Source organism: Canis lupus, chromosome 1 (genome assembly GCF_003254725.2).
Source record: "Canis lupus dingo isolate Sandy chromosome 1, ASM325472v2, whole genome shotgun sequence".
NCBI classification, from domain to species: domain Eukaryota; kingdom Metazoa; phylum Chordata; class Mammalia; order Carnivora; family Canidae; genus Canis; species Canis lupus.
Genome location: NC_064243.1, coordinates 11,572,844 through 11,586,980, shown reverse-complemented (window position 1 = coordinate 11,586,980; position 14,137 = coordinate 11,572,844). Strand labels below are relative to the sequence as shown.

The 14,137-nt window shown below is 35.2% G+C and overlaps 1 protein-coding gene across 5 annotated transcripts in view; it reads left to right on the top strand.

The window, feature by feature from the left end:
• Positions 1-14,137, top strand: part of CDH7 (cadherin 7) — a 125,040-nt gene that overhangs the window by 84,660 nt on the left and 26,243 nt on the right. For 4 of the 5 annotated variants that reach the window (XM_025422064.3, XM_025422065.3, XM_035707258.2 and 1 more), the window contains 4 exons: positions 8,204-8,340; positions 9,220-9,341; positions 10,001-10,118; positions 13,114-13,365. In XM_025422064.3, the coding sequence (XP_025277849.1) occupies positions 8,204-8,340; positions 9,220-9,341; positions 10,001-10,118; positions 13,114-13,365 (629 nt within the window). The remainder of the gene's footprint in view (positions 1-8,203; positions 8,341-9,219; positions 9,342-10,000; positions 10,119-13,113; positions 13,366-14,137) is intronic. The other variant, XM_025422068.3, reaches the window with a different exon arrangement.

Here is a 14,137-nt window from a genome sequence, read left to right as displayed (position 1 = left end):
GTAGTGACAGAAAAACCAAAGATGAATAAAACATTTCCTCTGACCCTCAAGGAACTTACTATCTGGTTGAAAACACAAGATCCCATAAAAGTTAAAACGAGAGAGGAAAGAAAGCTGTAACATGGCCAATTGTAAGATAAATTGTAATCACCCTGAGCTCACTGGACAGGAGGTTTTATTTGAAGGGGGGGATAGCATAAACAGGGCTTTGAGAGATGGCAAGGATTTTGACAAACCAAGAAAAAATTATGCAAAGTCCGTTTATGTTTTATTTAGTTATGTCCTAAGAGTCTAGTGCTGTTTTATGAAATCAGCAGATTTACTTCTATAGGCAGTGCAAGCCCAAAGTCTCTATGCTAAAAATAGCCAATGGATTGAAACATGATATTATTACAAATAAGATCAGATGTGAAGAGGGTTTCATAAAAATTAATGGGGATTGTTTTCAGCATTTCTAGCAATTTAAATACAGAACTACATTTGTATTTATGCTCAAGGATACTACAATAATGATTCTTACCTGCAGGCTCTTTTGGCATTTCTGGTATTGTATGTTCTCAGATAAAAGGTGATAAAATAGTATCAGGTATTACATTATGTAGTGTGACTAGTATGAACACATTTGGGATGTTTGAATAATTCAGTGTGTAGTTTTTTAAGGAGCTTGTATGCATGCATATATTTGTACATATTATCTTAATCTCAATTATTTGTTACTATCTGATTTTTCTAAGAATCTTAGGAACATACAGAAAAATAGTGGTTCATGTGAACAGTAGCATAAATCAATTCCATCAGAAAAACATGAGCTATAATCCATTTCAGAATCCCACCCAATTTAATATAACTGTCACTAAAAATGAAAAATATGTGCATGCGTGTTCAGGTATGGTGAAAATTTTAAAAATGTGCTTTTTTGTTATAGTAATGTGCTTAATATCCAGAGATAATTTTCAAATGTGTTAAATAGGGAATTCCTCATCTATTTGATCCACTTTCCCATCTTACATTATATTGCTCTAGAATTAGAACTCTGCTCCAAACAAAGGTCTTCTGAGTTAGTTTTCTGGAAGACTCCAGGTAAAATGAATTTATTGAAGATTACATTCCTCTTGATTTGTCTCTTATAGTATTTTCCACAAGTATGATGAATAGAAGAATACAAAATCTGTTATGTTTTTGGTGTGAGTCTTTAGGAAGTATATGTGAGGTAGAAAGATTAAGGACCTATACTTATCTTGTTAGCATTCTTTAGTTGCAATAACAGAAATTGGCCTTGGTAACTGAAAAAAAAAAGAATTTATTGAAATAACTGGGGACAGCTCACATAGCTAAAGGAAAAACTGAATAGCCAGTCCTCAGAAAAGAGAGGAGTGCAGTTTTTTTTTTTTTTTTTTTAATATGAGCAGCAAGAATGGGCAAATAGTCTTTTAAGGATGCGGCAGTGGGATGAACCCGTGCCAACCCTTTTCTTTTCTCGTGGCCCTCTGTTTAAGGTTCACGGTTTCTTGGAAAGTTTTTTGGCCTTAGGACGTGTGTCCCGTCTCTTACCCAGGAAGTTCTGGGCATCTTGATTGTGAGTACCATCAAGATTGCATGAGATTGGGAAGGTTTAAGGCTCCATAGGACTGTTGAGTTGCCATTATCAGAAGTGGGTGAGAATGCAGTGATATCTCTAAGTATGGAACTTGGTATCTTATTTTGAGGACATTTCTTGTTAAAGTCCTACAAAGCAAGCATCATCAGCCCTTCGTTATAGTAAATCTGTCCCCAGTCACACAATCAGAAAATGTGGTTCCTCAATTTTAGCAAAGTATGTATCAGAACCTGCAGTAACACACACACACACACACACACACACACACACACATTTCTTGAGAGATTAAGGTTTCAACTCAAATCATTCAGCTATTTCTATTGTTTCAACTTGTCCAGGTATATTTATCACATTATTGTTTGCCATTCTGGGAGTAGCACTGAGACATTTCTGTTAATCTAGCTCACTCACCACACATCCTATTTTAGAGCATTGACATGCATATCAATAGCTGGGCAATAAGAATGATACTTGGGAAGAACGTTTTAATCAATCTCCATAGCTGATGGAATAGCAGCAATGATAACAAGTGTTTATTAAGGAATTCATTTTATAGCATATGTACAGAACACTGAGCACATATAGATGTATAACATGTGGTCCCAGCCCTCTTGTTTTCTAGCTGTAGAAGATAATCGTGTACAAAAACTTATTTTAAAAATCTAATATTAAATCTGAAAAGTAGAAATCATCTCGTAGGACTTTCTCATTCTGCAGCTAAAGAAACAGAAGAGTATAAAAATGGTGAATGGAAAGCCCAAATAAGTACAGTAGCTTAGTAGCAGGGTTGTGGCTATAAATTTTGTCCTTTAATTCCTACTGTGTGGTTTGTGGTCGTGAGCACAAAGTCCACAGATCCTACATACTGCAGGGTTTCTTAAAAAGCATAGTTTGTAAATTGTGTTTGCTTTGGTTTTTGTTTTTAGTTTAAATTAAAGTAAAATAATTTTTTTAAGATGTAAGATCTAAGGAACACGGAGATCCAAATATGTGTCCTCCAACTGTTCACTACGTTAAACATTAAAGAATTTTAGTGACAGCCTATTTTCTTTATACAAACCAAGGAAGGCCAATTATGGATTATATGTGTTTGTTATATTTTTAAAACAGAATGGCTTTAATGAACTAAATTTCAGAGAATTTGCTTTGACTAAGAATTATTCTTTTTTTTTTTCTTGGCAATATGCTTTAGGTACATCCTTGATTTCCCTGTACTAAGTGCCCTAATTTTTTATTTGATCCTAGGGAAATTAGAGTTACAGAAATATGCGGTGACTATCTGTGATAATATAGGACAATTGCTAAGATCAGACACATACAAAATTTTTGAACTCTCCCTTTCAATTCACTTTACTGATTAATAAATTTGAGCTGAGGGATTAAATGACTGATAGATCAAGCCTTATGCTAACATCTCAGGATCTCCTGACTTCGAATCCTGGGGACTTCTAGTCACATCACATTATACTATATTATTTTTTATGATATTTCCTGAAATTATTACTGGTGTGATAGAAGAGAAACATACTATGGGGACAACAGGGAAGGTGTGTGGATTGAGGGTGAAGAAAACTGTTGGATTGACAAAAATTTAAAAATCTTAGCTTTTAGGTTTAAACCTTTCTGCTCTCTGATACTATTCTTGGGCTTTCTCTCTAAAACCATTACCCATTTTCTTCAAAACAATGTATGGCAGGACCCTGTCCCATGAGCCTTCCTTTTCCTCACAAATAAATCAACCACATCCTGAACCATTTGCTGTTTTCAAGCGAAGCCCAAACCTCTGAGGCCTGAGGGTCTGTGATTTTAGGCAGGAGTGAGGTTCTCCAGGATGGCAATTAAGTCTCAGGAGTGAAGGCTCTAAGGGCATTCAAAGATGGGAAAGACGGGGATGAGTTAGAGAAGCCAAGACAGCCCCTCTGTGCCTGCTCCATGTCCGAGGCCTCAGAGACACCCTGAGTAAAAAGAGAAAAAAAAAAAAAAAAAGGCTTTTTTTTTTTCTTTGATGTAATTAGAAAGGCTTGCTGCTTTAATACTAGAGGACTATCTTCAAGGAATCCCAGGACTGCAATAACTGGAAAGGGAGAAAAGTGGAGTATAGGAGGACCAACATGGGGAAAGGCATAGAAATGGAGGCACATGTGATCTTCTTATTAATCAGTTAAAACATCAGTTTGACAGACAGTGTTAGATAGGAGAGTATTGGGGGAAAAGTGAAAAGAAGCTGCATTTGTAAGTGGCAGGTACTAAAAGCTCATTTATAGGTACTGTGGTAAATAATGGAAAGATGGCTCAGATGACATGGTTCTGAATCTTGGCTCCATCCACAATCAACTGTGAGACTTTAGTATCCAATACTGAAATACCACAATAATAGTACCTGTTTGCCCTAGTTAGAAATTGTGCTTGGCTAGTAGCAACAAAGCTTAACACTAATGACTTACTAATGAGAAGTCTGGAGCTGTGATGCACCCAAGGACTGATAATTTGGCAGTATAATGTCATCAAGGGCCTTGGCTTCTCATACCAAGCACTCATCACCTCATATTTACAAGATGGCTTTTGGATCTCTTCCCATTGTGTTCATGTCCCAGGTGAGATAGAGGGGAAGGGGCAGAAATCAAACACCAACTGAATTAACAGCTCTGTTATCATTTAAGGACTTTTTCATGATGCTTACTCAACTCTCTTCATCTCATTTGCTAAAACTTCAGTATAAGGACACGAATAGCACATCTACCTAGGAGACTAGCAAATGCTCAGCTGAACACATGGATGCCACTAACAGAAGCAGGGCTCTATTAATAAGAATTAATGGCAAATGAATAGGAGGTATGGAAATAGAAGTCTTCATCACACATGACCTTTCATAGTTGAGGATTCAGAAAAAAAAATGTAAACTATGCTTTAAATACTCAACTCTTTCTGAAATGGAAGAATCCTGAAGGAGGGATAGTTTGGGGGAAAGGCTGATGGATCTGCTTTTAGAAATATTGAGATTGAGTTTGAGCCGAGGATGCTGTGCAGGTATCTAGAGCAGTTTACAACTCCCAGGAAAAGGATTGGGGTTGGATATTAAGATTTTGAGATGTCTGTCTAATAAATGGATAGGCCAGAAGCTTTAACTACTGTAGCAACAAAAATACAGAAATGATTTCTCTAAGTGGTTACTCCAACATATATTGACAAAGGCCAAGTTTTTTAGGCTGTGATTTGCAGAACCTAGAGGTATCATGATGAGTCCACACACTCCTAACAGCACCAGAAGATGCACTGAAGTTCACTTAAGTATGTGGTTAGAGAAACACTGATCCTTTCTACTCAGACTCTAGTTTATTCAGGCCATCAAACATCTCAGGGCTGAGGCCAGTGGGTCCAGACTTGCAAAGATAGTGCCCCTTCAAACTTCTTTAGAGTCTTCGTTTTCTTTTGGCTCAGTCAGCCTTCCTGAGAGACTTGTGGTATGCCTCACTCTGTAGAGTGCCCATATTTTCTTTATTTCTCTTGATTGAGTGACTGCTTTCCTCAAGTAACTTTATACAGTAGTGAGTGCCACATATATAAAATCTAGTTTTTTGTATGTCTAGAGGGACTGGTAGAAAATAGGAAACACCTTTAATCCTAGGTGATCCCAAGTCCCTGTGGTTAAGAAGCACAAGTGCCATTCAGAGTGCTCTAGACAGTGTCCTTGCCAAGATCTTCCAGCTCTTCTCAAGCCAACAGCTCATTCTCTCCCTACATCTGCCCTGACACCCTTCATCATAGCCTAGAGATCAGGTTTTGGTTTTCTCTAAGTATGATGATAAGGAATAAAAAAATGCAAAATCTAGGTTAAGTGTGTGGTCATTGGGAGTTGCTGAGAAAGTGGATGCAAGAGTAAGAGAGAAAAACAAGTCACCAACCAATTCTTGATTTTTAGTTTCAACAACCAAGTGATTGGTGGTGTCATTTACCTGGAAGGGAAAGAGTAGGAGAGGTGGAGGCTTGGGAAACTGTAGGAATTATAACATCAGTTAGGACATGTTGCATTTCAGCTCATGATGTATATCCATGTGGTCAAATTAAGCAGGTAATTCAATATGGAAGTCTGATGGGCAAAGGATATTTTATGTAAATTTGAGAGTAATCAAAAATATCAAAGTTACTTAAGCCATGAACTGTGTGAATTGCAAAGGAAAAGCATTTTATATGAAGAAGAGAAGAGGACCTGCAGGAGAGTTTTCAGAGAGTTTAAGTAAGAAAAAGTCACAGAGAGGAAGGTGAACTAGCCAAGGTGATGGCAAAGGAGCAGTAAGAAGAAACACAAAAAATATGTGACACTAATAAAAGCAAATGGAGAATGTGTTTTAAAGAGGAATCAGTGATCAGTCATATTTGAGTGAGAGAGATAGTAAGAAGAAAACAAAGAGGAGGTGAATGATGGATTTGATCAGAAAGCCAACAATGAACTGGACACACAAGGAGGGAATTTGTTTTTGAAAGTAGAAAATATATTTGCTTTCAATTCAAATAAAGTACAGAGGAAAAATATCTTATTGCAAGGAAAAACATTTTTGAGGTCAGAACAGATGAGATGTGCAAAATAAGTGGAACGGTTTGATTTTGACATGAATGAAGACAGTTATAATAGAAGGATGGTAAGAAAGAGAATATGGAAAGAGCCAATATTTATTTTTCTCATATCCTACGTACTACACAGAGATCCTGGAAGTATGAGTACATTTTGTTTACACTGCCATTATCGTTTCAAACAATTTGATTTTCTTTTTCCTGCAAAGCTCTCAACTCTTCTGTGGAATGCGTCGTCAGACCTAGAATCTTCCATGTTGATATCAACCATCAAATATACAGTAATCACACTAATTCATTGAGGATTTTAGTCCCTGGAGCATTTTATTCTTTCCTAGAGTAACTCCTGGCATGATGATTGGTCACTGATTGAACTACACTGATGACTCATTAAACATGTTTCCTTTTACTTCCTTGGTCTTCTTGACTCCTGTGATGTTCTTCTGCCTTGATTTAGACGTATATTTTTATAAAATACTCTTGACTTGTCAGCTCTTATATATATGCTACTATTGAAAATCTGCTTCAAGAATCTCCCTGTCCACCACCTCCCACTCTAGGAATTCTGCAACCTGATAGGGATTTACAATCTACTGATGCTGTCAGAAGCTTCTCGATATCAATCTATGGTCCCTTGTTTATTTCCTTTGTTCTTCCTTAGCAACTTACATACTGTGGGCCTTCATTATTATTACTCTTGTGTGCATGCCTCTATCATCTATACCCCTGTCTCTCCTTCCATTGTCCATGACTGTTAAACCCAATCCTATGTTCTTTGTGCACCTTCAAACATATGGATGATAACAGAGCAAAACAGAAAAAGAGGATGACTGGTCTCATTAAATTGATGAATGTAATTTCAAAGTGGAAATCCACAATGCTTAGCCATTCTATTATACATTCTCTAGTCTGTGTGCATTTGTGTGTTTATATTTATATATATTTGTCATTTCTAAAAAATGACTTCTCCTTCTTTCTCAAACTATCTTCTCTTCTTTGCTCCCTCAGCTGATAACTTTGTTTCATTTGGCATCAAGAAAATAGAAACCGAAAGAGAAAGAAGTTCCTAATATTCTCAATACCCAAATACCTATTGCTGGATAAAGACAGTATTTGTTGGTTTATGATTAATTTTATAATTTTCTCATGCCTTCTCTTCCCTTGCTATATGTCTAGCATTTTGTAGTACAGCAGGCTAGAAGTAGATGATTCTAATAATAGTTGGAGAACTATGGAAACATTAAATATGTTATATTGGGTATGTGTTTGCTTGTCTATTCTTTTGTTTAATTATGTCTTTAAATGAGGTTCCTTCACTCAACTAGAACTACTGGGAGTAGGGGCATGGTGTTTGAAAACAGTAGTGGGAGGTGGGCAAATTTTGTGTATGGAACATATAAGAGTATAATGGAATAAGAATTCAGGTGGAACAGTCATTTTTCACTAATATTTGGATGACAGATATTTTAAGAAAATGCCTCTACACACCAAAATATTCATGTAATTTTAAGAGTTCTACCTTGAAATATATTTACGGAATCCTGTTCAAGATCTTGAGTGAGATTTTTTTTTTTTTTTAAATGGAGGGATTAAGATCAGGCTTATTGTCAAGACAAATGATGTTACTAAGCGTATGTGAAAGGGCAAGATGTCTATAGATGGTTCATTTACAGGGACCTATAACCATGATAAAGACTACTAAATCTATAGTAAGTGATTTGGAGAATCCAAAATAATAATAAAATAAATTTGAAGTTTATTTTATTAGTTCAAATCCACTGCGAAGATAACTATACTAGGGTGTTTATTTTTTACTGACAGAAAAGCAAAAAGATTACTGACAAGCAGTTGTGAACCAAGTATATTATAACATTGGTGAAGTTTCAGACTAAGCATGTATTTATGCTAATACTATAACAGATTGTGGAGTCAGCAGGATTTGGTGGTTGGCTATGCAATTAATGAAATAAATTTAGCAAATTATAATCAAACATAAATATTGAAGTTTTTTTTCTTTCTTCTTTAATGTTCAATTAGGTATTCAATTGACAGAAACACAGACTTGGAGAGATACTTCAATATTGATGCCAACAGTGGAGTTATTACAACTGCCAAATCCTTGGATCGAGAGACAAATGCTATTCATAATATCACAGTTCTTGCAATGGAGAGCCGTAAGTTGTAAGGTTTAACATTATGTTAGGATGGAGGACATTGAGAGTAGAGAATGGGTTGTCATCTGGTAATTATTTCTGCTTGAGTTGTATTGGGTGCTTATTTAAATTAAGCAAAATCTTGAAAATCTCTAATTTTAACCTGTGAAATATATTTATATTCACTAATTTTATTTGCTGACACTCAAAAGTTATTGAAAAGAGATTACTGTAAAATAATGGGCCTGAAATACCTTCAGAGGGCTGCTTGTTGTTCTGTAGTGTTATTTTTTAGGCTGCATTTATTTTGATTTAGAGTTGGTCCAGTAGCTTACAAAGAGTATTAAATTGATCTATAACTAATACACTCAGATTCTCATTTTGACATTGAAGTAATTTTAGCCCCTGTTACGGAAAACATGTAAAGAACAATGCATAATTATGTTATAATAATTCTTTATAATGTCATAAAATATAAAAATATTATAAAATGTTATAAAATATAAAATGTTATATGTTATGCATATTATCTACATATATAGTATATGTGCATATGCAATGTATATGTACAGTCATACAAATCTGCACTCAAGCTTCAAAGAATGTTGAAATTCATGGTTTATTGTTCATTCTTTCAATGATTTTTCTCATCAGGGACTCAAATAACTACACACATGTACTACATTTGGATCAAATTTTCTGTTGCTCCCTTGAAGTCTAGTGTTATGTGTCTACATTCCATTCAAAGCTCAGTCACTTTCGTATTAGAATCATGATTTAGAGAGATCAACCATTTTGGTTGATTCTAATTGTTTTTAATAGGAGTTGCTTGAGTAAAATGGCAATGAAATAATAACTTTAGCCTCAGAGGAAATGATAAAACATTTTCCTCCTTATTAGAGAATCCATCTCAAGTTGGAAGAGGCTATGTGGCCATTACTATACTCGACATCAATGACAACGCCCCCGAATTTGCTATGGAGTATGAAACCACTGTGTGTGAAAATGCCCAGCCAGGGCAGGTAAGAGCTTTCAGCACACCAGGCTCCTAGCTTGTGATTTCTATAAAAATATCCAGCAGCAGTTGCCTTTGAAATTCTTCCAGCTTTAAGATAAAACATAATCAGCATGTCTCAGCAAAACTAACACTTTGATGTGTGGCATAAACTAATATTGAAGGAATTTTAAAATTCTGGTTTAATTGGGATGATGAAGTTTCTCAGGAAGAAAGGTAAACATTATAAAAGCCATGGTAAATGGTGGAGGGTTTTGACTCCTCCTTTAAGGAGAAATCTAGCATATGAGACTTGATTGGGCTGTTCCCATTTTACACAACAGGGCTTGCATACCTGGAACTTCTAAGAATTAAGTATAGTTTAATCTTGGTGTGATTTGTTCTACTCATCCATATTGTGCGGTATTCTGTGATGTGAACTGGGCTGGTGCCATCAGTTGGTACAGCTTATTTCTCAGATTCACAAAAGTAAATGCAAACATGAGTTTTCAAAGGGACATGATTTGTTTTTCAGAGCTCTTTTTAGATTAGGTTCATGTTAGTACATCTGGTCCTTCCTCCTAGGAAGATGATATTTATTATAAGATATAAAATTGCTCTGTCCTGTCACACAAAACATAGCAGAGCACAGCAACATGCTTTCATGCTTTAATTCTCCACCTCTAGGTTATCCAGAAGATCAGTGCTGTTGATAAAGATGAGCCATCGAATGGACACCAGTTTTATTTCAGCTTAACAACTGATGCAACAAATAACCACAACTTTTCATTGAAAGACAACAAAGGTAAGGTACTATTGTCACCAGTGGAGGCAGCAGGTACAGACTCTCTAAACAACTACTTTTTCTTGCTCAGGAATGCTGATTATGGAGATATGTATGCATGTACACACACATACACACACATACACACACATACTAGCAAGGACGTTAATTAAAGGGCAATGAGCCCCTCAGGTAATTTTTATCTATGGATTTGCTGTCATGAAGCAGCAGCTGCTACTTAAATCATTTCAGGCCTCAGTCCAAATAGGGAAGAAGCCAGATTCATCTCTCTCTGACTTTTCTTCTAGACCTTTGAGTCTTTGAGGTCCAGCTAAATGTATTAATAAGCCTATACTACATAGGTATGATTTGAGACATTAAGAAAATAATTGGTATTTCTAATTTGATTTCAACCTAAATCAACTTGACTTTTTAGTAGTAGTATCGGTTATTCTTTTATTTTTTAACATGAAAATAGAATTAATCTATGCACATAATTAAAAGACATATTCCTTATGTGAGGAAATATAAAAAGAACAAAAGAATTTGTCATCCTAAATCTCATTTTGAAGCTTCAAAAGTAAATAAGCAGTCTTACCAGTTCCATAAGTGTCATTATGAACAATTTTGACAAATACCTGTAAGTATATTCTGGTTTTGCTTAAATATATATATATATACACACACACACAGACATCCTTATATAATAATTACATTTTATAAATGTATATAGACTGACACATAGGCATATATAAATTATCATATATATAAATAACATATAGACAATTATATATATAATTATAGACATATAGACAGCATATAGGAAATTATAAGAACTTTTAAAGGAAGTAGGAGAACCTATCTTTTTTTTATTTTGAATTTATTCACAGGTGTTTTCATTCAAGGTATTTATTTTTGCAGAAGGGCATTTGCAACTGATATATATAGAGAGAGGAGTATTTCTTAACAATACAGGAAATATAATTCCTTCAGTTTGAATATGTGAATAAGATTCCAGGGGAAAAAATGTAGAAATAGATTTGCGAGTCAAACATTGGCTCATCTAAAAAGACTTACTCAGGAGGTGGACATTATACCATCTTCTTTAGTGCAGAAAATCCAACTTTGACCTCAAAAATTCAGTCTGAAAATAGAATTTTTCCTGATCTCACTCTCTGCAAATGAGAACACTATCTTGTCCCTTTAGTAATATAAAAGGAAGAGCATTCTCTGTGTGGGTAATCCCAAACTCTCTGACTTAATCATATTTGGGACAGTTCTCAGCACTTAGATTCATCCAGCACAAATGCAGAGAGGGGTTTTATGACATTCCCAAGAAGAGTCTCAATATATCCCCCATGTGTCATCATCCAGTACCACCATGATAGTTGGACAGTACATGCACTAAAATGTATGGATTTATAGGACATCCCCACTGCCACATAATAGAAAGATTTCCCTGAGTCAAGCCCAGACCTCCCTAGCATCTATCTTGGAGGAAAACATGTTGCATAAGAGAAGATCAGCTCTTATCTTCCATCAGAGGAATTACATAGAGAACATGATGGATTTTGTGATCTCATTCCTGAGCATAGGGCTCTCTTCCACATACTGGGCACTTGTGCACGTGTGCCTCAATTCATTGTGTGTCTGTGTGTGCACACACTCCTTGAAGCCAAACAGGTTAGATTACAGTTCAACAACTCTGAAAAAAATTGTATGTATCAAATCATGAATACATATAATATCTTAATGATTGGGAGGTAAAGAAATAGACACGTGTGTGATACTATTAAGTGTATAGAAACATAGTGAAAACAATATCCTTCAACAACTTCATGTACATATTTTTAATGAACACCTCAAATTCATGTCTTAAAATAAAAGATTTGTTTACATAAAAATTTACCAGATGGAACCTGAAAATCGAACAATTTTCTTTCTGCTACATCTGTAATTTTGGGTTATGTGTTTTCTCCAGTCTCCTGTGAGCTTTCTGTTTTGTGCTATTTGGATGGAATAGATTTCAGCTTGCTCTTTCATTAGAGCATTGTTAATTCTTTTATGATAAACATTGGGTAAATATCTTTTTAATAGCTTCGAAAGGAGATACATATTAAAGTGCACTAGATGAAACTATGATCTCTTTTCCTCATTTATGTTTTTATGGCTGTAAATTTAAAGGATCACATAAATTCTCTAATTAGTTAATTAAGATGTTAGCTGGGTAAATTGCTGGTAGATAAAAAATTATTTCTGATATGGAAATCACAGTTATGTGATACAGACTCATTGATCACCGGTAAAAGTTTCATAATTAAATGTTAGATAGAATATTGAATATAAATTAAATACAAATGACCTATTTTATCACTGACAAATGTTTATGTACATGGGGTTTGGGTAAGGATATACACCAATTTGGATTTTAAAAACTACACAATACTTCCCCTTCTGCATATCTATGTATACTTAGTTCAAAAAAAGCTGGATTGTCTCATTTTGCTTGTTTCTATATTGGGTTTGGATTTGTCAAAGAGAGATAGATTGGGCTTTTTATTTGTACTATCTGATGACGCTGCAAAAATATTTAACCTGTTAATTTGAATCATCCTCTTTGTGAGTGTATGGTTTGAAATGTAGAAATAAAAGGGTATTCTCTGTGTAATTTTTACAAAGTTGCAATTAATAAGTGATGAATGACAATTTTCATATTCAGTTTTACTTTATAGCTCTTCCCTTTGGTCCTAACTGTAGTATGACGTAAATACATTAAAATGTATTAAAATGAACTCATTTTGGGTAATAGAGCTAACAAAAAATAGAACTAATAAGACACTAAACAGAATGACTTAAATCATATGAATTTGTGTGTGTGTTTTTCTTCTAGAAGTTTGTACCTCTTAATCCCCTTCACCTATTTCACCTAGCCCCCCACCCCCTTAAATCAGATGAAGTTTGGCCCAACTGAGTCCCTCAGAAATCTCGTGTTACACATTTGCTTTCTTTATCCTAGACAACACAGCTTCCATTCTCACCAGGAGAAATGGCTTCCGGAGACAAGAACAGTCTGTTTATTATCTGCCGATCTTTATCGTGGACAGTGGGTCGCCTTCCCTCAGCAGCACCAACACCCTCACCATCCGTGTCTGTGACTGCGATGCCGATGGGATAGCCCAGACTTGCAATGCGGAGGCCTATGTCCTCCCTGCCGGCCTCAGCACGGGAGCCCTGATCGCCATACTCGCCTGTGTCTTGACATTACTGGGTAGGTACTATTTTCAGGGCTTGTGCTGCAAGAGCCGTCACACCAACCATATACCGTGACTTTTTTCTTTTGCCATCAGCACCTTTCTGAGAACATATGCAAATATTCTGTTCAATGGTGTTTTGTTCCACAAGCAACCCGTGGTCGTTGGCCACACTTTCCAATGGCATATTTAAAATACAACTCAGAAATATATACATATATATATATATATGTATATATATATCAGTTTCATTTTTAAAGCAGTGGTGAAGTTAAATGACTGTTTAAAATTGATTTTTCTTCTCAAATTTACCACATCCCAGCTGTTTGTTTTAAAATACCCTACAGAGGAGATATATTAGCCCAGAATCTTTTCTGAGTTGTTTTGATAATGTGATTACTTTGGAAATGATGGCTTTATATCCCTCCTCTTTTCAGAGAAGAGTTAAGGTAGATTTTTAAGTTATTCACAGATTTGAAAAGATTTCAATTTCAGCAATTCAAGAGTTATAATTTCCCAAGAATTAACATATTTAATTATACTCTCCATGATTACTTTAGTGCATGGTTAAATAAGATTTATAACATATATTAGAATTCCAGTTTTATAAGAGATTATGCAGTACCCTTTAAAAAATTGGGAGACATCCAAGATGGGCATTGGGTAAAGGGTTTATTCCTTAGCTGCATTGTCTTTCATAATACAGCTTCCTACAGCAAGGACAACAAGCATTTAATATTACATCTGAGACTGTTCTGTGAGTTTTCTTGGGGTCTAATATAATTTGTG